Consider the following 26,339-nt stretch of genomic DNA (forward strand, 5'->3'; position numbering starts at 1 on the left):
AAAGTATGAAAATAAAGATTGAAACTTAGAAGTTACTGAAATACAGAGAGCAGAATAAACATATTTATCTAAATAAATATCCATTAATTTACCTTGACTCATTATGCTATAAATATAATGACATATCATCATGTGGATTAAGATGAACATTTCTACCAGCTCGATACCAATACTACCTTTACTGTAGATTCTATCATTTTAACCCACAATGTAGTTTACATTTTCTATGTCATTATAGTATTCTTTAATATTGAAAATATTGACAGGAAGAAATAATGAATAGCACACATTTGGTAAAAACAGATGATAAACATTTTTTGTTTTAAAATACATTGTTGATATTTACAGGCATTTTTTCAATTTTTTTTTTTTTTTTTTTTTTTGGAGACAGAGTCTCCAAGCCCAGGCTGGAGTGCAGTGGCCGGATCTCAGCTCACTGCAAGCTCTGCCTCCCGGGTTTACGCCATTCTCCTGCCTCAGCCTCCCGAGTAGCTGGGATTACAGGCGCTCACCACCTTGCCCGGCTAGTTTTTTGTATTTTTTTAGTAAAGACGGGGTTTCACCGTGTTAGCCAGGATGGTCTTGATCTCATGACCTCGTGATCTGCCCGTCTCGGCCTCCCAAAGTGCTGGGATTACAGGCTTGAGCCACTGCACCCGGCCTTTTTTTCAATGTTTTTATCTCAAACTCTGGGATGTGTTGTGTGCTTTGTTTCCTTTTTTTAAAAAAAAAAAAAAATCTGTGCTGCTCATTGTAGTGTGGCTGAGTGGACTGCTCTAAGACCAGAAATATTTGCAAGTAGAGAAAAGTTACTTGAAACCATAACCAATTGGATTTAAAGGACAATATGATTTCTAAAATATTTTACTGTCTTTTATCATGCAGCTGGAAACCATCATTCTCAGCAAACTATCGCAAGAACAGAAAACCAAACACCGCATGTTCTCACTCATAGGTGGGAACTGAACAATGAGATCACTTGGACTCGGGAAGGGAAACATCACACACCGGGACCTATTATGGGGAGGGGGGAGGGGGGAGGGATTGCATTGGGAGTTATACCTGATGTAAATGACGAGTTAATGGGTGCAGCGCACCAACATGGCACAAGTATACATATGTAACAAACCTGCATGTTATGCACATGTACCCTAGAACTTAAAGTATAATTAAAAAAAAAAAGAGTTGACTGCTTAAATGAATCGATGAGAAACAAGTAATAATTCAGTATTTTTCAAATATTTGTGATAATTTGGCATACATTAGTCAAATATTTATCAAAATACATTAGAAGGATGATAGATTAGATGCTACAATAGGCAACATCCAGAAATAATGAAGCAATATCACATGAACATATCAATAATAGCACTCTTCAGTGACCTCTTCTTGTGTCATCAGAACATCTTAGAGTTATACAGGAATGAATAGAAATTAATGAATAGAATGAATAGACATTAAGAGAGATTGGGAGTCTTCAATATTTTCACATTAACACTTACATATATTGTGAAACAGGAACTGTGGTAGGTGGTGCATTCTATATCTTAACTCACGTATAACCAATTTTAGTCATATGCAAAACCCTATAAATGCAGGCCCTATTTTTTTCCACTTTCCCATAACTGAGGAATAAAACATTAGAAGAAATAAGGACTTTTTCATGATTTTCTATTTATTTAGCCATGGAAGCAGGACAAGTTGAAAATGATCTGATATCACAGCCTTAGTTCTTAAGTTTTGCTTTGGTAATGACTTCATTTATTTAGACATTTATTGTATAGACTCAGAAGTATTTACACATTGAGACTTTTCATGTAAAAGATTATGTTGTAGAATACATGGAAAATAACTAGAAGTAGTTCTTTTTTAGTTCTTCATATATTCACATACTTGAAAATATGGGAAGTACTAGAATATATTATTTAATTTCATTTTCATTGAAATCTAGGCTGGGCGCGGTGGCTCAAGCCTGTAATCCCGACACTTTGGGAGGCCGAGACGGGCAGATCACGAGGTCATGAGATCAAGACCATCCTGGCTAACACGGTGAAACCCTGTCTCTACTAAAAAAATACAAAAACAGGCCAGGCGCGGTGGCTCAAGCCTGTAATCCCAGCACTTTGGGAGGCCGAGACGGGCGGATCACGAGGTCAGGAGATCGAGACCATCCTGGCTAACATGGAGAAACCCCGTCTCTACTAAAAAATACAAAAAAAACTAGCCGGGTGAGGTGGCAGGCGCCTGTAGTCCCAGCTACTCGGGAGGCTGAGGCAGGAGAATGGTGTAAACCCGGGAGGCGGAGCTTGCAGTGAGCTGAGATCCGGCCACTGCACTCCAGCCCAGGCGACAGAGCGAGACTCCGTCTCAAAAAAAAAAAAAAAAGAAAGAAATCTGTGGTAGTATACACATTTTATAGTGAGAAGATTCTGAGATACAAAGTGTTTGGCTTCTTTTCTAGAGCTCCTCTTTCATGTAGGGTTGCGAAGATGGCTTTAGTCCATGTCTTGAGAAGCACTTTTAGTACCTTTCACCCCACAGGAGCTGTCTCCCTGTTCACTTATGCTTTCTTTGGGACTTACAGCCTATGAAGTCTAGGGCTTAGCTTGAATCATAGCATTGCTTTTTTTCTTTTTTCCAGTCTATGAAAATGTTTATCTATTTTAACTGGACTATTCTTCTCTCTCTCCGTCTCTCTCTTCCCGCTTAACCTATTACAAAATATATATGGAACAAAGGGTGTGTACAAAAGCGTAATTTACTGAGCCATCTGACTGAAAATCCACCTAAGGTTTTTTTTCTTTTTTTGAGTCAGGGTCTTGCTGTGTCGCCCAGGCTGGGGTGCAGTGACTCAATCCCAGCTCACTACAACCTCAGCCTCTCAGGTTCAAGCAATTCTTCTGCCTCAGCCTCCCAAGTAGCTGGGATTACAGGCATGTGCCACCATGCCTGGCTAATTTTTGTGTTTTTAGTAGAGACAGGGTCTCACCATGTTGGCCAGGCTGGTCTCGAACTCCTGGCCTCAAGTGATCCACCCACCTCGGCCTCCCAAAGTGCTGGGATTACAGGTGTGAACTGTCGTACCTGGCATTACTTTCTTATTATCTCGCTTCTTCCACCTTCACTCAGACTTACTTTCTTCTCTTCACCCCATTTAGAACTTTTGTTTCCTGAAGAGTCATCAGTGTTCAGCATCCTGTCAATTTAGTCGTATAATTAAAGTATTCAAACTAAATTACAAATAAAGATTGTGAACCCAGTGAGTACTTAACCAGTTAATGTACAGGTTAGAGTTTGTGTAAGTGGTAATGTGAGGAGGGAGAGTTGACTTTGACTACATGTCTGTTCTTACAACCAGACAAAGGCCCAGGAATAGTCTGAAAAGCCTCTGAACTAAGGCCACTTGAAGTAAGGAGGCACAAGTAATTCTGCCATAACGAAACTCACCTGGTCGGAAGAGGGGAAGAGGGGCATGAAGAAAGGGTTTTCTAAGGCAGGATCAAAATGTGTATATATGTCTGTTTGTGTATCTGTGTGTGGGTGCATACATTTGGGTGCTGTATGTAAGCTCCAACCCACAGGAATAAAAGCATAAGTATTAACTTAAAGGGCTTCCAGTTACCATCTGGAAATGTTTGGGAGTTACTGATCAGGACCAGGATTATAAGAATTATATAATTGCTCAATGTCTACTATTTTTGTTTTCTGCAAAGGTCACTAGTGAATCTCTAAATTAAACCAAAAGGACCCAAGGGCTTATCTTTACACACAACAAGAGTAAAGCTGGATATTATAGTCCATTTCATTGCCAGCTTTGGGGAGAAGAATGGATCTCAACCAATAGAGTAGTAGTGGCAGCAACTAAGGGTATGAAAGACAAAATGAGTATCAGGGACCTTGTGTGTGAAATCTAGTCTGAGTGTGAAAGGGATCTTTAGCCATCAAAAGACCTATATGATTGTCTGAAAATACCACCTCCTCCCTCCGTACTTAGCTTTACAGGATATATATAAAACACAGAAAATCTTTCAGCTTGTATAGATATAGATGTAGATATATTATAGATATAGATAGGCCTATCTATCGATCTATCATCTATCAATCTATTATCTATCTATCTATACATCTGCTGAAGAAGCCCTTTAGTCCCATTTGGCTCAGCAAAACATAATCTATGCTTAAGGAATCAAAGAGGTCACAGGCCTGTCAAGAATTTGATGGAGTTTACATGAAACTATCTTCCGGGGGCGGGGCAGGGGGAAGAAGAATCCAGTGGAATCTCTGGCCCTCGTCACAGAAGAATACATATACAAGTTTTGTATAGAATTTCAGGGAGTTTGTGGATGCCTGGTTAAGGTATCTCGCTGCCTAGGGAGAAGCAGTGGTTTTACGTAATAGACTGTAAAGGTTTCAAATTACCAATCCTCACAGTAAGTGGGACCTCATGGATTCCCTAGAATCTACCCAGCACCTCTCAGTCCCTTTGAGTACTAGGTCTTATATCCATTGATATTTATTCCATTTCTGGTAACGCTATCAAGTTCAGATTCAACAGTATTTGTCCAAGTGCTTTCCATCCTGAGTATACCCAAAGCCACACATAATAAAGAAAATTCTAAATAGAAGTAATTAACGTTCTTCTCCATGGGCCTTTCTGGTCCATGAGATCCCTCACACCCAAAGAAGTCTCTGGTCTACACACTGCATCTTTCACTAGTTTCTTTCACTCATGACTCTAAACATTGTTGTTTTCTTTTAGAAATATTTTTCTTAAGTGAGTTATTACTTACTTTATTACTATCATACATATTTTGGATCCAATGCACGCAAAGGACATTTCATCAGCTTTAATGTTGTCTCCTCCAGTAATATGGACATGATATTAGGAGGGTTTCCAAGAATTTATGCGATCATTCCCAACTCAGCTGCTCCCCTGCTTTTAAGACAAGCTATAGTTAGGTTTTCCTATCACCATCACAGTCCTGCCTCTGGTAAATTTTTCCCTCTCACACTTAGAGATTCCATCTCAGACCTTGGCTCTTCTTCATCTTTAGCAGGTGATACTGTAGTCACTGGACCAACCCCTAGCCTTGATCTCTCTGTTGGAATCACAGTGATGTTTTCATCATGGGCAGGAGATCTGGAAGTTAAGTAGTTGAGAAGAGAGATGATGCCTAGGGGAAGGGAATAATTTGAGGTGAGGTTCAATAGGCAATGGTCTTTTGGCTTTTAAAATTCTTACTCCTCCTTTAATAACCAGTTCAAAAGACATCGTTTCAGTGAACCCCTCTCTCCCCCAGCGGAGTTACTTTACCCTCCTGTGCTCTAATTGCATTAAAATATTTCTCAAACTGGTTACGACAAAGCTTGAACCTCCTGGATTCAAATCATAGTTCCACTATTTTCTGTGTGGCCTTGGGCAAGTTACTCAACTCATCCATGCCTCACTTTGTGATAGAACATGTTATTAATGCTAGGTTTTCAGACTCTAAAATCCACCCTTTCTTCATTATGCCACACTAACTCTCCAAGTATCAATGTTCTGAAAAGAAATAGTCAGTGCTTCTACTTCTCCTAGATTATACTTCCCTTTCCAGAAGCGATTTCCCTATCCATCCTTCTAGCATAGAGCAGGGGAGTGACTCACCAGCAAACATGTAAAAGATGTCACTGCACCAGTTAAGATAATAGGTCCATAGGAGATCTGACTCCATGGCATCCCTAGTATGCCAGTGAACCTGTGCCACAAACAGGTTGAGGCAGAGGAGCAAGCAGGTAGCTAGGAACGGAAGAAAAGATGTCACAACCCATCAGCATCTTCAGTCTGCCTTCCCCGCCACCCCCAGCTCTTCAGCCTCCAGAGGCCATATGTATAGCAAGGATCAAAAAGATAAAAACTTGGGGATTGACCAAGATGAGAGAACAGGATCTATACCCTGGTAAAGTCAGCGAAGATGTGTTCTGTATAATTAGATAAGGCAGATAGCTGGCAAGTTGGTGTGATACTGAAGAAGAGCAAAGAGATAAGAAAAAGAGTATAAGGGTTTCAGAGAGAAAATTTGTTACCTTGACTATTACCATGGTAAAATACCCTGCTGATCTAGGTCTGTACCTGAGATGAAGCTGAGCATGGATACCTTCAGATCCAAGTTGGTGGTCATGCTTCCTCGACTAGGGAGCCAAGAGCTGAAGAGCCAGCCAAGGCCAATGAGTATGGTAAAGACAGAGATGAGAAAGAAGGCCCTGGAATATTGGAGATAATCTGCATGAAGAAGAGGAAAGGAAGAGCATGGTTAGTCCAGTGAGGGAACTTCCCTTAAAAAGGCCAGACAGAGTCTTAGAGAAGGATGTAAGAACAAAGGATGATGGAGCAGAGCTTGCTACATGACATCCTTTTTGCTTGGAATTTCTTTACTATGATTGTTAAACTAAAGATAATATACAAATACTTCTGCATGCATTGATTTAGATATAAACTAGCTTATAAGAGGTGTCACCAATGACAAAACAGATTAAACCTTTTTCTTGTTTCTAATTCTAATTCTAAAAATAATAAGTAATATGCATTCAACATAAGCATTCAAAACACTACAAAAGAACAAAGAAGCAGGAAAAAAATCAGCCACAATTTCACTACCTAGAGGCAACCATTGTTAATATTTTATTTTATTTTTCTACCCTCTGTGCATAGTAGATATGATACTAGATATCATGTGGGTTTTTTCCTCAAGAATATATGATGTGATTTTCCCCAGGTATCTGTTGTAAATATTATTTTCAGTGGCTACAAAATATTCTATCATATCAATATACTTTGCTTCATGATTTGCCCATTGTTTAGTTCCATTTGTTTTTCACTTTCAACTGTATCTGGCATTTACAGGCCTTATCAGCCTAATACTACAAAATGAAGTCACATTTACTTTATTTATTTATTTATTTATTTATTTATTTATTTACTTTATTATTTTTTTTTGAGACAGAGTCTCACTCTGTCGCCCAGGCTGGAGTGCAGTGATGCAATCTTGGTTCACTGCCGCATCTGCCTCCCAGGTTCAAGCAATTCTTCTGCCTCAGCTTCCCGAGTAGCTGAGATTACAGGCACACGCCACCATGCCCAGCTAATTTTTTGTATTTTTTTAGTAAAGACAGGGTTTCACCATGTTGTCCAGGCTGGTCCTGAATGCCTGACCTCAGGTGATCTGCCTGCCTTGGCCTCTCAAAGTGCTGGGATTAAAGACTTGAGCCACCTCGCCCAGCCTTATTTACTTTAATTCCCATATTATGATGATTTCAAGCCCCAATTTACCAAACTGCAGGAACCTATCACAAAGTGTTTCCCCCACTTTTTTTTTTTTATTCCGAGAGTCTCCCAAAGTCATATCTCATATTTGTTCAAGTTGCTCTTATCCAAGTGCCACACCTCTCCTTCTTCCATCTTTGGCTCTAGGTGTCTTCTCTTTGGCTCTGCCACTGCGGACCAGATGTTGGTAAGAGCAGCAGGGATATGCTCAACCTTACTTTTTGCTACCATATCCCTAAGATGCAACAGGTTCTTTGACTTCCCCATCAATATTTTACTGAAGATTTAGAAGGTAACTTATAATTACAAGTAGCTGTAGCTTTTCTGAGCTACCAGACACCCAGGAATATCTTCAGTATCCTTTATAAGGTGCCTCCTTATTTAGCTTCTTTTTCTGTCCCAAAGTAGCAGGGACCAGCTCACCCCCACCCCAGTGGTTAGAAAGTTCTCTAACCACTTATATGCCTAAGAATCCAAGTCCAGCTTCTGAGTAACCCAGAGAGCAGAAATTACGTATCAAGTTTATCCAGTCTAATATCTGCCTCCTTGTTTCATTTTGTTCTCCAGAACCTACCACTTACTACTATGATGAATTGCAGGAATTTCCATTCAAAGAAACCACACTCCTATCCACAGAGGTTAAGTTGCTCTGTAGCCTCAACAAGTGAGCCACATTAAAACATAGTAATTCACAAGCTGCACATTTTCTGAATACTGGGTTATTCAGAATTAGCAGTATATGTAGCCAGCCAGAACATAAGCCCAGACTGAGCTGTATGAAGCCCAGGGTAACAGGCATGCTTTGTGGTATTTAGTCCACAATCCTCTATGAGCTCTAGCAGCCCTTGTCTATAGCCCTGGACTTTTGTCTTCATAGCCCTCTGACTATAGCTAACTGGACTAAACATGGGAACCTGACCCATCCTGGGACAATTTTATTCTTATGCTTGGAAATTGGATTTCCTCTTTTGCTTTCTTGAACTGAGAAGATGTAAAGTTTGACCGGAGTATCACCTTTTAGGCACTTACACACTAATAAACAGGAAAAACTGAGCTGTAGAGATAAAACAAAGCATAAACAAAGATGAGTGACAAAGTGACTGTAGAAAATCTAAGTGCCTGGCTGGCTTGATTTTCTTTATCTGAGATCCCAGCATCCCCTGGAATCCCCTAAGGTCCAGTGAACTTCCTGCTTTGGGAGTCTATGTTATTCCTCTGAGCCACATTTTTTTTTCTTTATCTTTTTCTTTGAGACGGGGTCTCAGTCTGTAACCCAGACTGAGTGCAGTAGCATGATCTCTACTCACTGCAGCCTCCAACTCCCAGACTCAAGCAATCCTCCCACCTCAGCCTCCTGAGTAGCTGGGATCACAGATGCACAGCATCACACCCAGCTAATTTTTTGTATTTTTGGTGGAGGTGGGGTTTCACCATGCTGCCCGGGCTGGTCTCGAACTCCTAAGCTCAAGCGATCTGCCCACCTCAGCCTCCCAAAGTGCCGAGATTACAGGCTTCAGCCACCACACCTGGCCGATTCTTCTGAATCTTTATAAATAAGTTCACTGTTTAGCTTACACTAATTCAAATGATTTTAATATTCAGAACACCAAGGAGCACTGTCGAGGATATTTCCTGTCCAACTCCAGCCTAACACATAAAGTCCAGTTCCTCTTCTACCATGAGGAGAAGACTGCAACTTTATATATTTCTTACAATTCTCTCTGTGTTATCTTCTCATCTCCTGAAAACTACCTAAACAAGATCCTCACAACTCCAAAGGAACACTTTAAAGATTTGCAGCATAGAAGAGTCTAACCTTCCCAAAGTAATCAAGTCTATTAGGAATAATCATATACAACAAATTATATAAACAAACTAAACACTTAGATTCAGAGTCTAAGACATCTGCATTTGGTTTTTTTTTATTCATATTACTATAAATAAATAAATGTCCAACAGCTGATTTCAAGCCTCTATCTCCTGTAACACCAAAGCTGATTTCAGCTTTTAAACAACAGTTTTTACAATAGTTTACTCATCAAAGTTTCAAAAATCTTAGGATCTTAATTACAAAAGGTCCTGCTTGTATGTTTCAGTAAGAAGCCTTGGTCCAGAAAAAGGGGTGCCTGAGATAAAATGAACACCCCTGTGTCACCTGTCTGGGTCAACTGTATCCAAACATTTCTGAAGTTTTCCTTACTGATATACTTTGATGCGGTTAAACTTAAGTTACAAGAATACCAAGGCACCGCTCCCAGCTTACTGAAGCTAATACCTTGGGAAGAGAAAGGATGTCACTTTCAATTTGAGGAGGAAGCACAAATCATCTGAAAAACTTGGTAAGATTTTTGTAGATGTTCTCAGGATCAGCCCAGTGTCAGTCAGCAATGCTACACTTCAGAGTACCATCGGGTAAGATGTAAAACCCCTACCAAGATTGGAGGGGGCACCACCCAACCAGAAAGCAGTAGTGTTCTGTGGCATCCCCTCAGATCTCAGTGAAATGAGAACATTCACCATTTGGCAGTTTGTAAATAATGGGTGGGATCCCCTTCTACTGTTGTGGAAGTAAAACTTGGCCAGGGAGCTTTTGGAAAGTGGTGCTGCTGGAGACAAGCTGGGGAATCAGCTCACTTACTTAGCCAAATCTGAACTTCCATGCTGCTGCCATTGTGACCGCTTTCAAGGCAGAGAAGGCAATACACAACTTCTCCAGGCTCAGATGAGGTGCCCCAAGTGGGTGGTTTTGGAATGGAAACGATCCTGGGTTGGAGACTTAGGACCCTGAAGAGGTATCTATGAAATCTGCTTAGTATTTAGGTCCCCTTGTAACCCAGCTGGAGTGCCAGAATAAAGCATCCCTACACAGCCTGGCAACGTGTACTGTATGGTGGTTCCTACGTTCCTAACTCTAGGGTGCCCAGTGACTTGACAAAAAGGCTTATCCTTTCTTTCCCACGCTCTGCAAAACAGTTCAAACTACTCTCTGTGCAATATATCCTTTACATTTCAGCCTGATCTCACCAGTGCTAGGGGAAAATAACAGAAGGGTCTGTTCTACACTTGAGACTTGCAGTAAAAGTGAAGGATACTGTCCTTTCCTCCCCATCCCTTCTTCATCCCATTAGCAACAGCCACAACAGAGAGGCTGTCAGTCATCTAGATCCGGGTGAAGTCAGAGACAGAAGCACAACACCCTGAAGTGAGCCCAGGGAAGAGGAATATGAGCATGCACATTCCTAAACACACCTGAGATAGCCCCTGTGAAACTTACGAAAACGACTAAGGAAACTGTCAGGGAGGGGAATGAAATTCTTGCAATCCAGTAGGTAAAAGTTTGAAGTCATTGAATTGGAAAGTAACTATTAAACAACAATGTATTCGGAGGCCAGGTGCAGTGGCTTATGCCTGTAATCCGAGCACTTTGGGAGGCCGAGGCAGGCAGATCACCTGAGGTCAGGAGTTCAAGACCACCCTAGTAGGCCAGGTGCAGTGGCTCATGCCTGTAATCCCAGCACCTGAGAAGGCTGAGCGGGGGCAGATCACGAGGTCAGAAGATAGAGACCATCCTGGCTACCATGGTGAAACCTCGTCTCTACTAAAAATACAAAAAAATTAGCTGGGTGTGGTGGTGGGCACCTGTAGTCCCAGCTACTTAGGAGGCTGAGGCAGGAGAATGGCATGAACCTGGGAGGCAGAGCTTGCAGTGAGCCGAGATGACGCCACTGCACTCCAGCCTGGGCAACAGAGCAAGACTCCGTCTCAAAAAAAAAAAAAAAAGAGCAGCCTAGCTAACATGGTGAAACCCCATCTCTACTAAAAACACAAAAATTAGCTGGGCGCAGTGACGCACACCTGTAATCCCAGCTACTTGGGAGGCTGAGGCAGGAGAATCGCTTGAACCCGGGAGGCAGAGGTTGCAGTGAGCCAAGATCACGCCACTGCACTCCAGCCTGGGCGACAGAATGAGATTCCATCTCAAAAATAAATAAATAAATAAATAATAATGTATTCAGGCAATAATAACATTATATTGTTGTCACAGGGAGATGAGGCCTGGAAATTTTGATTACATTTTGGGGAATTTCTTATGAGATCTGTATTGCAGCCTAATTACTGACTCTTGAATTAGAACTAGTTATAATAACATGGAAAATAGGGTGGATACTTGATTTATACTTGTGTACCTTAAGGATTCAGTTGACTTTAAATAATCACAGTCTGTAGAGATAAAACAAAGCATAAACAAAGATGAGTGACAAAGTGACTCTATAAAATCTGAGTGATTGGCTGGCTTGATTTCCTTGATTTTCTTTATCTGCATAAAGATGAATCCAGGGCTTCAAGAAATAACCTATTCACTGCTTAAGTGACATAATTTCGGGATTCTAATGCAGTAATTTTTTTTTTTTTTTTTTGAGACAGGGTCTCACTCTATCATCCAGGCTGGAGTACAGTAGCTCAATCTCAGCTCACGACAATCTCTGCCTCCCAGGCTCAAGCAATTTTCCCACTTCGGCCTCCCAAGTAGCTGGGATTGCAGGTGCCCACTACCATGCCCAGCTAATTTTTGTATTTTTTGTAGAGACAGGGTTTCGCCTTGTTGCTCAGGCTGGTCTCAAACTCCTAAGCTCAAGCGATCCCCCACCTCAGCCTTCCGAAGCGCTGATGCCAGAGGTGTTTGAACCAGAGCAACTTTATCTTGAATAGGGGCTGGTTAAAATAAGGCTGAAAGCTACTGGGCTGCATTCCTGGGAGGTTAAGGCATTCTTAGTCACTGAATGATAGGAGGTCAGCGCAAAACACAGGTCATAAAGACCTTGCTGATAAAACGGGCTGTGGTAAAGAAGCCAGCCAAAACCCACTAAAAACAAGATGGCAACAAAAGTGACCTCTGATCGTCCTCACTGCTTATTATACGTGAATTATAATGCATTAGCATACTAAAAGACACTCCCACCAGTGCCATGATAGTTTACAAATGCCATGGCAATGTCAGGAATTTACGCTATATGGTCTAAAAAGAGGAGGAACCCTTAGTTCCGGGAATTGCCCACCTCTTTCCCCGAAAACTTACGAATATAACTCACCCCTTGTTTAGCATATAATAAAGAAATAGCCATAAAAATGGGCAACCAGCAGCCCTGGCGGCTCCTTTTCCTATGGAGTAGCCATTCTTTTATTTCTTTACTTTCTTAAATTTGCTTTCACTTTACTCTATGGACTCATCTCGAATTCTTTCTTGCCCAAGATCTAAGAATCCTCTCCTGGGGTCTGGATCAGGACCCCTTTCTGGTAACACTGGGATTACAGGCTTGAGCCACCACACTCAGCCCTAATTTATTAAAGATTTAAATAATAATCTTAAGGCCGATTATTATGTAACTGGGTGGGTACCCAGTTACATAAAGATAACTGCAGTTTTATCTTTTTGCCTAAATCTTTTAATCCATTTCTAGTTATTTCCTTGGAATTAATTTCTAGAAATGGAATTATTTACTCAAAGGAGATGAACATTTTTAAGTCTCTGGATGCACCTAATCATATTGCTTTGATTATACCAATTTGCATGGTATGTACAGGAACGCGTATGGGAGTGTATAGCAGTTGCATCATCATTTAAAAATCTGTTAATATGGTGGTTGAAAAGTTACATCTTGTTATTCATTTACCTTTCTTTAATGATTGATTGAGGTTAAATTATTTTTCCTATGTTTATTAGATAGTTATAGTTCTTCTTTTGTGCATGTCTATTGAAAAATAATTTATTTGAGTTTGTGTCTTTTTAATACTTGGTGTATCCTTTTACTATATTAAGGCCATTAACATTTATCTTTCATAATTGTTGCAAATATTTTCTCTAGTTTTCATTTTATGCAGTTGAATTGTCTGTCTGCCTTTGATTTTAGTTTCTTCTCAAGATCATGCAGGAAACTGTCCCTTAATTTCAAATGTCGCAGCCCATGGCCAAATAACTGATGCTCTACCTCAGAGTTGGGCAGAGGTGCTCCCCTCCTGCTTATGTGAGGAGAATAGATGGGATCCCTGCTTATGTGAGAATAGCTGCTTTACTCACACGTTTTCTTTCACAATACCCCTTTCTTTGTGTAAATTTATGTCTTGTGGGTGATGAGAAAACTGTCAGTGTAATGATATCTTTCCTCTAAGTTTTTCATTTGATTGAAAAACTCATGCATATGATATTTTTAGCTCCCAAAACTTATTTTAAAATATTTTGTGTTGCACTTTCAGATTTATTTAAATTCACATAAAATTTGACATAAATAATATTATCTTCATAGCTGGCATTTGTTATACCACATATCTAACATACATTTAAATTCTATTCCACTGCTAGGAAAAGAACAAGCTGACCTTGAAAGTTAAATCTAATAGAGGTTAAGATATTTGCTTTATCTTCCAGCTATGATCAATCACTTCTCTTCTAATTCTGCAAGCCACATTAGAATACCAATCACATTGCTTAGCACTAACACCTTGTAAATGAGTTATTCCTAGGGCAGGTATGGTAGCTCACACCTATAGTCCCAGTACTTTGGGAGGATCACTTGAGGCCAGGACTTTGAGACCAGCCTGGGCAATATAATGAGAACTTTCTCTCCAAAAAAAATAAAAATAAAAATTAGCCAGGAGTGGTAGCACACGTCTGTAGTTCCACCTTCTCAGGAGATTGAGCAGGAAGATTGCTTGAGCCCTGGAGGTGGAGGCTGTAGTGAGCAATGATAGTGCTATTGTGCTTCGGCTAGGTGATAGAGCAAGAGCCTGTCTCTAAAAACAAACAAACAAAACAAAACAAAACAAAACAGTTCTTCCCATCAAGTAAAAAGAGTATAACCCATTATTTAGGACAGAAAACAACCTGGAATAGAAGGGAGAAAGGGCACACTGAAGATACCAAAGAAAGATCCATCCTGCACTTGGAGAGGTGAAAGCCAAAAGATCTTGGAGGAAGAAAGATGAAGGGCCAATCTGTGTGAGCAGAAATCTCTGCAATTGTGTGGGGCCTGTGGCATTTAATTCGGTGGCACTCACAGGGTGGCTTGGGTGTGTGGTTCCAGCACAGCTCATGGTTGCATAAGGTCCAGAGTCCTGCGTAGAGCTCAAGGCCATTCTTGATCACCAGGAACTGTACCCAGTTCAGTGGGGACATGGCGATCAGCATTAGGAGGCTAAAACTACAGAGGCTGCCACAGAGTATTCGGATGTAGATGTGTGCCTGATCCATAAGCTGCTGCTGCCTTTGGGATGACATTGAGGCACTTGGATGTTTCTTGGCAGGGAGGGTAGGCTACAAGGATGAGGGAAATATTGCCTACCCGAAAGGATAACCCCTGATCCCCAGGGTCACCTGCTTTTCTCTACCTCAAGCATTCCCATGTGTGTTTGATTTAAGGATATCTTTCCCTACTCCTAAAAAAAAAAAAAAAACCCACAATTTTCAGGGTGATCTTTTCTGTCTTTAGGATGATCTACGTAGCCCCGCCTTTAAGTAAGTCCTCTTCTTCCCATCTGACTTCCAATTAGATACCTCCTCACCCTTTGGTATTTCCGGTTCCCCTTTATCTTGGGAACCTCAGGACTGTGGAAAGTCAAGGTTAAATGTTCCCTTCGCTCCATCTTGGCAGTCGGTTCTCTTTCTAACTGCCACGGAATTTGTCTCTGCATCTCCTCACACATGCTGGCAGAAGCAAAAAAGGGCCAGGACCCATGGCACAGATCCTGTTTCTGTTTTATTTATATTTTTGGTCTGGTCAGATCAGGAAGAAATCATCATATTTTAAGCATGTGCATGTATGTGTGATGCTCCCCACCCTCCATTCTCCACTTACTCCCAACTCTTTTATTAAATAAATCCACAAATATTTTGTTAGCAGTGGCTGTGTGTCAGGCTTTGTGCTAGCTTCTGGGACACAAAAATAAATAAGACACAGTTCCCTCATAGCATATAAAAAAAGGGGAACTCATATGCTTGTTGGCCACATGTATTTCTTCTTTTGAGGAAGTGTCTGTTCACGTCCTTTGCCCACATTTTAATGGGGTTATTTGTCTTTTTCTTGTACATTTATTTAAGTTCCTTACAGATGCTGGATATTAGACCTTTGTCAGATGCATAGTTTGCAAAACAATTTTCCCTTTCTGTAGGTTTTCTGTTTATGCTATTGATAGTTTCTTTTGCTATGCATAAGCTCTTTAGCTTAATTAGATCCCATTTGTCAATTTTTGCTTTTGTTGCAATTGCTTTTGGCATCTTCATAATGAAATCTTTGCTGGTTCCTATGTTCAGATCATTAGAGAAATTAAAACCACAATGAGATACCATCTCACACCAGTCAGAATGGCTATTATAAAAAGTCAAAATAATAACAGATTGTGGCGAGGTTGTGGAGAAAAAGAACACATACACTGTTGATGGGAGGGTAAATTATTAATTCAAACATTGTGGAAAGCAGTGTGATGATTCCTCAAAGATGTAAAGACAGAAAGAACTACCATTTGACCCAGAAATCCCATTTTTGGGTATATGCCCAAAGGGATAGAAATCATTCTATCATAGAGACACATGCACATGTATGTTCACTGAAGCACTATTCGCAATAGCAAAGACATGGAATCAACATAAATGCCCATCAATCGTAGACTAGATAAAGAAAATGTAGTACACATCCACCATGGAATACTATGCAGCTATAAAAAAGAACAAGATCATGTGCTTTGCAAGAAGATGGATGGAGCTGGAGGCCATTATCCTTAGCAAACTAATGCAACAACAGAAAACCAAATACTGCATGTTCCTACTTACAAGTGGGAACATGGACACATAGAGGGGAACAACAGATATTGGGGCCTATCAGAGGGTGGGGGGTGGGAGGAGAGAGTCAGGACAAATAACCAATGAGTACTAGGCTTAATACCTGAGTGATGAAATAATCTGTACAACAAACCCCCATGACATGGGTTTATCTACATAACAAATCTGCACATGCACCCCTGAACTTAAAATAAAAATTTTAAAAGGGGGCAACTCAGATGTCTCTAGAACTCTATTGGTTGTGGCTATAATTTAAAATTATATCCCTATCAGTAGCCAGTAGCCTGGAGTTCATGCCAGGGTTGTCTCAATAGGCTCATGAACCAGTCTGTCAGTCATGGTCCTTCATACAGCGTCTGTCTTTTTCTTCCTTTTTTGCTCTGGTTCCCTCTCTTCAATGTCCTCTACTCCTGAAGCCATTTAAGGGCGCTGCTATACCACTGCCACTGCTGATAGGGCCCACTATGAATATGCCAGTATCTATAGCCCAGAACACTATAAGCCAATGTGCTAAAAGCCACTAGTCTTCAAGATACCCTAGCAGTGCTGGGTTCAAAATGTTCCCTACGGTCCCCAAAGGACATGTATCAGCGTGCTCATAGCAGCACTCTATAATAGCCCCAAGTTCAAAACTACCCAAATGCCCATCAACAGAAGAATGGAAGATTGCGGTCTATTTATACATTTGAAATACTATATAGCAATACGAGTAATCTACAACCACCTGAGCAAAGAGGGATGAATATTATCTACATAATGCTGAGGAAAAGAATCCAAACACAAAAGAGTACATATGTATGATTCTATTCATATGAAGTGCAAAACAGGCAAAACTAATCTGTGTTGTTAGAAGTCAGAAACACTCTGGGGAGGAAGATGGCTAGGTATTGAAAGGAGACATGCAAAGGGCCCTTGGGGTGCTGTAAAGGTTCTTTCTTGATCTGTGCACTGATGATCAGCTTTCTGTATGCACAATTTCTCTATATACATGGTTTTTGTTTTGTTTTTCTTTTTTGAGGCACAGTCTTGCTCTGTCACCTAGTCTGGAGAGTTGTGGTGTGATCTCGGCTCACTGCAACCTCTGCCTCCCAGGTTGAAGCAATGCTCCTGCCTCAGCCTCCCAAGTAGCTGGAACTACAGGTGCCCGCCACCATGCCCGGCTAATTTTTGTATTTTTAGTAGAGATGAGAGTTCACTCTGTTGGCCAGGCTGGGCTTGAACTCCTGACCTCAAGTGATCTGCCTGCCTCAGCCTCCCAAAGTATCTATATGCATGTTACACTTCAACTAAAAGTTAAAAGAGGCCGGGTGTGGTGGCTCATGCCTGTAATCCCAGCACTCTGGGAGGCCAAGGTGGGCAGATCACTTGAGGTCAGGAGTTTGAGACCAGCCTGATCAACGTGGCAAAACCCCATCTCTATTAAAAATACAAAAATTAGCTGGGCGTGGTGGCAGGTGCCTGTAATTCCAGCTACTTGGGAGGCTGAGGCAGGAGAATTGCTGGATCCGGAGGTTGCAGTGAGGCGGAGGTTGCAGTGAGCTGAGATCACGCCATTGCACTCCAGTCCGGGCAACAAAAGCGAAACTCTGTCTCAAAAAAAAGAATAATTTGAGTATATGAATCAAGAAGCTTAAACATAGTTGTATCTTTTGTCTCAGTAATTTCATCCCTAAAATCTATAAAATCAATAACTAAGATTATTACAGCTTATTTCTATAACCTCCCATCTACCAGGAACTGTGCTAGGTGCTTTATATACATTAACCTACTTGCTTTCTGAATCACATTTTTTCACTTTATTTTCTGATTTATTATTGCTAATGAATAAATTATTTTTTCAATGTATTTACCTTTTATCTGGTCATTTGACTGAATTATTTAAATTCTAATTATTCTGTTGGCCAATTTCTCTAAGATTTTCTAGGTAAACATCCTATCATCTGCAAATGATGATCATTCTGTTTCTGTCTTTACAAAATATGTCATATTGCACTGGCCTGGCATGGTGGCTCACGCCTGTAATCCAACACTTTGGGAGGCCGAGGCGGGTGGATCACTTGAGGTCAGGCATTCGAGACCAGCCTGGCCAACATGGTGAAACCTCATCTCTACTAAAAATACAAAAAACTTAGCTAGGTGTGGTGGCACGCACCTGCAATCCCAGCTACTCGGGAGGCTGAAGCAGGAGAAATGATTGAACCTGGGAGGCAGAGGTTGTAGTGAGCCAAGACTACACCACTGCACTCCAGCCCGGGCAACAAAGAGAGACTCCATCTCAAAAATAATAGTCATATTGCATTGATTAGACCCTTTAGAATAGTCTTCACGAAGTATTAAGGGTGATGGGCATCATTATCTTACTCTTGACTTTAATGGAACTGGCTTTACTGGTCTTTGTTTATTTGTATATTCATTTTTGTGTTAAAGAAGTTCCATTCCATTTCTATTTTATCAAGATTTTAAAATTTACAATGGCTGTATCAAATTCCCTCTTAGCCTCTAGAATATGGCTTTTCTTCTTTAATCTATTTAGTGTAAAAATTGCATTGATACATTTCTTAACATTTATCTAATTTTACATTCCTGTAATAAAGTATTTATGAACATAGTACATTATTCTTTAATATAGTGCTAGGAGTATTTGTTTATATACTCAAGCCAAGAATTATCTAGAATTTTCAAAATATATCCACATGTTTAGATTTTTTTTTTTTTTTTTTTTTTTTTTTAGTTTTAATATATTATGGTCAAATAACATGCCCTACAAGAACTCTTTTCCTTTTGGAATTTAGTAACATTTATCATTTAGCCAGTTTTCCTAAATGTCCTTTAGGCATTTAAAAACAATGTGTAAAGTACAAAGTTTTAAATATATTTGTGTAGAATGTAAGATTCTAAATCTATCACATTAAAATTATCAATAATAATATTCGGGTTGTTCCTATTCTTGTTAGTTTTTTCTCCACTTGATAAAATAAAAAATAGGCTGGGCACCGTGGCTCATGCCTATAATTCCAGCACTTTGGGAGGCTGGAGGGGGGCAAGAATTCTGGGCTTAAGCCCAGAATTTCGAGACCAGCCTGGGCAACATGGTGAAACCCCATCTCTACAAAAAAACACAAAAATTAGTCAGGTGTGGTGGCGCATGTCTGAGGTCCCAGCTACTTGGGGGACTGAGATGGGAAGATTGCTTGGGCCAGGGAGGTCGAGGATTCAGTAAGTCGTGTTTATGCCACTACACTCCAGCCTGGGTGACCGAGTGAGATCCTGTCTCAAAGAGATAAATAATAAAAATGGAATAAAAATAGACTACTAGCTCTTTATAGGTGCACATGAAAAGATGCCTCTAATATACTATCAATTGAAAAATTTATAAAATAGTGGTTACATCATGCCCTGATTTTTTTGTTTTGAAGGATTATAAATGTGTGTATATAGAAAATAGTCGGGCTGGGCTGGGCACGGTGGCTCATGTTTGTAATCCCAGCAGTTTGGGAGGCCGAGGTGGGTGGATCACCTAAGGTCAGGAGTTTGAGACTAGCTTTCAAACATGGAGAAATCCTCTCTCTACTAAAAATACAAAATTAGCTGGACATGGTGGCGCATGCCTGTAATTCCAGCTACTCAGGAGGCTGAAGCAGGAGAATCACTTGAACCCGGGAGGTGGAGTTTACAGTGAGTCGAGATTGCGCCATTGCACTCCAGCCTGGGCAACAAGAGGGAAACTCTGTCTCAAAAAAAAAAAACACACACACACACAAAGAAAGAGAGAGAGAAAATTGGCTGGACGCCATGGCTCATGTCTATAAGCCCAACACTTTGTGGGGCCAAGGCAAGCAGATCTCTTGAACACAGAAATTCAAGACCAGCCTGTGCAACATAGCGAAATCCTGTCTCTGCTAAAAATACAAAAATTAGCCAGGTATAGTCTCGGCTACTTGGGAGGCTGAGGTGGGAGGATCACTTGAGCCTGGGATGTCGAGGCTGCAGTGAGCAGTGATTGCGCCACTGCACTCCAGCCTGGGCGACAGAACAAGACCCTGTCTCAAATAAAAAGAAAGAAAAGAAGAAAGAAAAGAAAATGATGGTCATATATAGAAATAACCAGCCAGGAGCGGTGGCTCGCGCCTGTAATCCTACTGCTTCGGGAGGCCAAGGTGGATGGATTACAAGGTCAGGAGTTCAAGACCAGCTTGGCCAACATCGTGAAATCCCATCTCTACTAAAAATACAAAAATTAACCAGGCGTGGTGGTGGGTGCCTGTAATCCCAGCTACTCAAGAGGCTGAGGCTTGAATCCAGGAGGCGGAGGTTGCAGTGAGCCAAGATTGCGCCACTGCATGGGGGCCTAGCAGACAGAGCGAGACTCCATCTCAAAAGAAAAAAAAAAAGAAAGAAAGAACCATACATACTATATCATACGTACATAAACAGAAATATGTGCTAAAGGCCGGCGCGGTGGCTCACGCCAGTAATCCCAACACTTTGGGAGGCCGAGACGGGCAGATCACGAGGTCAGGAGATCGAGACTATCCTGGCTAACACAGTGAAACCCTGTCTCTACTAAAAATACAAAAATTAGCTGGGCACGGTGGCGGGTGCCTGTAGTCCCAGCTACTTGGGAGGCTGAGGCAGGAGAATGGCGTAAACCCGGGAGGCGGAGTTTGCAGTGAGCTGAGATCTGGCCACTGCACTCCAGTCCGGGCGACAGAGCGAGACTCCGCCTCAAAAAAAAAAAAAAAAAAAAAAAAGGAAAGAAAGAAATATGTGCTAAAGTTATGGTAGTCTTTATCTCTCACTCAGGCTTCTATATGGCCTCTTGGCACCATAAAGGGCTCAAGAGTGTGAAATAAGCCCCGGGAAAGGCGTAAACATCAGGAAGGACTGTGGTGACATTTCCCTGTAGCCCAGCAGATTGGGGAATTGGGTCATGAAGTTAGAAATTAATTTGTTGTAGAAAACACTTATAATTTCTATATAGCTGAGTTGGTGAACTGAGTCATACCTTCTACACATAATATTTGGTGTATAAATTTTTCAAAATAAGTGTGTGTTGCTTTTACAATAAAGAAATGACAGTCATTGCCTCTCCCATATCCTTTTCTAAGTGAATCTGTTCCCCTCCCTAGCACCTGCTCAAAGACAGAGCTTTGATCGTCTGTGGCTTAGATGAAACTACTATCCTTATGTGTAGTATGTGTCTTTAACTTTTTTTTTTTTTTTTGAGACAGAGCCTTGCTCTGTTGCCCAGGTTGGAATGCAGTGGTGTGATCTGGGCTCACTGCAACCTCTGCCTTTCCGGTTCAAGCAATTCTCCTGCCTCAGCCTCCAGAGTAGCTGCAGGGGCTACAGGCACACACTACCATATCTGGCTAATTTTTGTATTTTTTTTTTAGTACAGATGGGGTTTCACCATGTTGGCCAAGCCGGTCTCAAACTCCTGACCTCAAGTGATCCATCCGCCTCGGCCTCCCAAAGTGCTGGGATTATAGGCGCGAGCCACCACACCCGGACTATAGTATGCATCTTTAATGTTTGGCTCAAGAATGACATCTCTTCCTAGCTGGGCCAATCACATTTTCTCTTTTGGAACACTGGAACACTAAAAGAATGAATTGGAAATAACAGGAGAATGAAGCAGATGCAGGAAAAGGGATGAGAGAAGGGTGGGTCCTGAGAGACCAAAGGGTAGCTTTGATTCCTAATAAGGCATTCTCGCCCATTTGATCATGGCTATACTTAGTTTACTTCTAGGTGCTTGTAAAGATGATAAACTCCTCACTCTTGAGCTAGTTGGGGTTCTCTTCCTTGCAACTAAAAGATCTCTGACAAGAACATCAGGTATTTAACCTTTTGCACCTAGAATGCTAAGAATCTTTTTCATTTTTGGAACATTCTAACATTCTTATATTACATAACATCGTTTATCATAATGGGAAGAATCACTATTTCTTTGACCTTTGTCTTCGTGGTTAGAGCTATAATTACTTCATAGTTACTTGTATGTTCACTTATTGGCTCTGAACAATGCTTTGCCCTTCCCCTGGCCTCCTGCCACTGTCTGGCTAATGTAAACTCAAGGAAGGTTAATGGATTTTTAATACTCTCCTAAGCAAACTTTCTTTAGGAAAATAAGTCAGTCAGCTACTACCAGGTAGGAACAGCACTGGTCAAACACAGTGACTCTTGGATTATTCGCATCATTGCTTCTTTCTAGTTCTAGGGTTAATTGAAAGTTGGCCATGCACATTCAAATCCAATTATCATTCCTTTCTAGGATAAGGCAGTGGGCTAAGAAAAGGATGTAGGCACAGAAATCTCCATTATTAAACTGCATTCAACGTCAAGGGGGCCAGCCTGGGCAACAGAGTGAGACCTCATCTCTACTAAAAATTAAAAAAAAAAAAAATTAGCTGGGTGTGGTGGTGTGCACCTTTGGTCCCAGTTATTTGGGAGGCCTAGATGGGAGGATCACTTGAGCCCAGGAGGTTGAGGCTGCAGTGAGCTGTGATTGTGCCACTGCACTGCAGCCTGGACAACATGGCATTGCAGTGAGCCAAGATCACGCCACTGCACTCCAGCCTGGGCGACAGAGCAAGACTCCATCAAAAAAAAAAAAAAACCAAACTCAAGGGAGCTAGATGATTGTAGGCATTTCCAGAGGCACAGTTCCAGTGTGGTAATGAGAGCCCTTTTCAGGATGGCCACACATCTGTGGTCTGTTTCCAGCCCTGCCACCCTTTGGCTGCATTCGACCTTGGTCAAATACTTTCAATTTAAAAATGTATTGGCATGCAAAGCAGTATACTATGTACAATAAGGAATAAATTTTTACATTTGACAAATATTTATTGAGCACCCACTAGGCACTTGGCACTGTACTAGGTGCTGGAAGTATCACAATGAATAGGATTCTATCCTTACTCTTGAGGAACAGCACTTCACCTCGCTGGTTCTCAGTTTCCTCACCTGAGGTCGGGAGTTCGAGACCAGTCTGGCCAACATGGCGAAACCCCATCTCTACTAAAAATACAAACACTAGCCAGGCTTGGTAGCATGTGCCTGTAATTCCAGCTACTCGGGAGGTTGAGGCGCAAGAATCACTTGAACCCAGCATGCGGAGGCTGCAATGACTCAAGATCATGCACTCTAGCCTGGACAACAGAGTGAGACTCCAACTCCAAAAAAAAAAAAAAAGGAATCTAAGAGAAAGATCCAAAGGGCACTCCAAACAGAGGTAAGACATTTAGACTGTGCTCTTATCACCGAAGAGTCCACTCCTAGCATCAGCGAATTGTGTGTTTTGGAAACCTGTATCACAGTAATATGTCACTAATATTTTATGAAGCCAAATGTTAGTGGACGACCACAGGACAGAAATATTACAGGGATCTGTGCTCTGGGGTTCCTGGAGGGTATAGCCTGGCTATTAGTCAAGGAAGGAAAATAAGATATGGAGGACTCAAGCAGGAAGAGAATGGGAAGAAGGCAAGGAGTGAGCAAAGCCCACTGGGAAATTCCAGTGCAGAATAACATAAGACCTGAATCACTTTCTGTAAAGGATTTATATACTCCATTTCATCATTGTCCCACCTCCCTTCAGGGGATTTCGGATTATTTTTGTGGATTTGGTCAACATGAGCAGCTATGCCATAAAATGTATCACCATCAACTCTTTAGGAATGAGGCCTAAGGGGCCAGGTTAGACTCAAGATAATCCTAGTTCAATGCAACTCTCAGGATGCCTGGGGCAGGCAGATGTAGTCTAGGCAGAAGGAGTCCCCACTGAACGGGCCTTAAACCACATATAGCTGTCATATCCCTATAAATTTGTCCAATTTTGATCTAAAAATCCCAAAATTGGAGGCCCTGGACTATTGGTCTAACCCTGGATAGGACTTCTGATGTTTTTCCATGAGTTTAACCAACCTTGATATAAGCTTAAAGTGGGAAGAGTCCTAATCAAACAGCTCCCATGGTAAAGGAGATATTAACAATACATTCCTCGTGGCATTATTGTAAGAATTAAAGGAAATGACACAGACTTTTTTTAAAAACTAAAAAATATTATGGGGGAACATATTTACATGGTACAAAATACAAGACACGCAAAAGGATATACAGGGAATCTCCCTGCCATCCTATGCCTTACCCACCCAATATCCCTCTCCAGAGGCACCGGTTTCATATATGTGCTCTGAGACATAGTCTATGCTAATACAGATGAAAACACATATCACATATTTTCCTCCTTTTAATAACATTTCCTTCTTTATAATGCCAGATAGAAATCTTATAATTCCTTATTGTTATTGTTAGTGCCTTGCTCAGCACTGTGCCCAACTGATGCCTACTCAGTGCATTTTCATAAAGATGCTGAGGACAGCCAGTTGCAGTGACTCATGTCTGTAATCTCAGTACTTTGAAAGGCTGAGGAAGAGGGATCACTTGAGGCCAGGAGTTTGAGACCAGCCTGACCAACATAGTGAAAGACTGTCTCTGTTAAAAATACAAAAATTAGCTGGGCATGGTGGTACACACCTATAGTCCCAGCTACCGGCAGGGTGAGATGGCAGGATTGCTTGAGTCCAGGAGGTGGAGGTCGCAGTGAGCCAAGATTGTCCCACTGCACTCCAACCTGGGCAAAAGAGCAAGACTCTGCCTCAAAAAAAAAAAAAAATTGCTGAGGACATCACCCAGTGTGTCCTGGCACTAGCAAGGTTTCCAAGGTATATCTTGAGTCACTTTCTATCTTGAGTGGAACTTTGTGTCCCTAAAATGGGTCCAATCCTGTTGTCCCTTATTTGTAAAAGGTCTAAAACCCTCAAGTGTTAGGAGTTGCACACAAGTCGTTAGTTTTGTTCTTCCTGTTCTACTGGCCTGTAATGGAGATATGGATACAAATATCCCTAAAGTTTCACTGGGGGAAAAATATATTGAAGACAGAATGAAGGGCAGTTGCTATTTCATTTTATATCTGTAGATCTGTAAGGCTCTCAGTCTAGTACACTATAGAAAAATAATAGTTTAAATGTTATTTTTAAAATGTAACTGCTGAAGGTGTGTTAATTTTTTCTAACAAAATAAAATCACGGAGTTGGAAGAAGTTTTATATATGTTTTAATCAACACCATCATCACACAGATTAAAAAACAGCCTTTTAAGAGATCTGATGTGTAAATTCATGGGAATAGTTTATAATTTGCATACAAACTGCATATATATACACACATACACACACACATATGTGTGTGTATATACCATTACAGTGGTATGATAAAGCCAGTTAAAAGAGCTAAGATATGGCCAGGCGCAGTGGCTCATGCCTATAATCCCAGCACTTTGGGAGGCCTAGGCAGGTGGATCACCTGAGGTCAGGAATTCGAGGCCAGCCTGACTAACATGGTGAAACCCTGTCTCTATTAAAAATACAAAAATTAGCCTGGTGTAGTAGTGGGCACCTGTAATCTGAGCTACTCAGGAGGCTGAGGCAGGAGAATCGCTTGAACCCAGGAGGTGGAGGTTGCAGTAAGTCGATATGGTGCCATTGTACTCCCGCCTGGTGACAGAGCAAGACTTCATCTCAAAAAACAAAAACAAAAGAGCTAAGATATGGCATATGCCTTCCAAGATACACGGGAGTGTTGAACATGCATAAATAATCATAACATGAGTTTGGCTGTGGTAAGAGCTGTACTTGTGGAACCCAGACTATGGAATTGCAATGGAGGGGTTAACTCTGACTGGGAGAATCAGAACAATCTTGATTTGCACAGAGCTTTGCAGGACAGTAGGATCACCACTGGCATAGACGGACGGGAGAATGAGAGGGCCCTAGAGCTGGAACATTAGATGGAGTAGGGCTGAGGTGGCCATTACGTGTCTTGTGCAACACTCCAGTCAGGAGGAAATAGAGGTTATAAGGCAGTTGAAGTAGCTGACAAGCAAAGAGGAAAACTGATCAGATATTCTGAGAGGAGTAGAAGAACACTGAGAAAGAGAGGGAGATGAGAGAGTAGCCAGGCCCTTGATTTCTGCTCTTTTTGAAATTTGGTTTTGTGCTTTTCTGGGTTTGCTCTGTATATCCCTTTCATAGACTTCTGTTTTTCTGAAATAACATAAGTCTCTATCCCTTGCAAGCAAAAGGCCCTGATCATAACAGTGGATTTAATCCTGATAGCATTCCATAGCCATTAAAAGTTCTGG

General features: G+C 41.2%; 1 protein-coding gene across 1 annotated transcript; it reads right to left on the bottom strand.

The window, feature by feature from the left end:
* Positions 1 to 4,123: 4,123 nt before the first annotated feature.
* On the bottom strand, positions 4,124 to 14,957 carry TMEM202 (transmembrane protein 202). The gene is made up of 5 exons (XM_033189495.1): positions 14,861 to 14,957; positions 14,357 to 14,612; positions 6,113 to 6,262; positions 5,648 to 5,779; positions 4,124 to 5,174 (listed from the first exon to the last, which is right to left on the bottom strand). The coding sequence occupies exons 1-5, from the start codon at positions 14,939 to 14,941 to the stop codon at positions 4,975 to 4,977; spliced, it is 819 nt and encodes a 272-aa protein (XP_033045386.1). The 5' UTR covers positions 14,942 to 14,957; the 3' UTR covers positions 4,124 to 4,974.
* Positions 14,958 to 26,339: the final 11,382 nt, after the last annotated feature.

This window comes from Trachypithecus francoisi, unplaced genomic scaffold (assembly GCF_009764315.1).
Source record: "Trachypithecus francoisi isolate TF-2019V2 unplaced genomic scaffold, Tfra_2.0 Lachesis_group3, whole genome shotgun sequence".
NCBI lineage: Eukaryota > Metazoa > Chordata > Mammalia > Primates > Cercopithecidae > Trachypithecus > Trachypithecus francoisi.

What these genes read in the sequence shown, in the direction of transcription:
- TMEM202 (XM_033189495.1), bottom strand. Translation starts at nt 14,941, where the DNA reads ATGGAGCGAAGGGAACATTTAACCTTGACTTTCCACAGTCCTGAGGTT. An exon ending in CCACACACCCAAGCCACCCT is followed by an intron (nt 6,263 to 14,356) that starts GTGAGTGCCACC and finishes TTCTTCATGCAG; the next exon opens with ATTATCTCCAATATTCCAGG. An exon ending in CATGCTCAGCTTCATCTCAG is followed by an intron (nt 5,780 to 6,112) that starts GTACAGACCTAG and finishes TTCCGTTCCTAG; the next exon opens with CTACCTGCTTGCTCCTCTGC.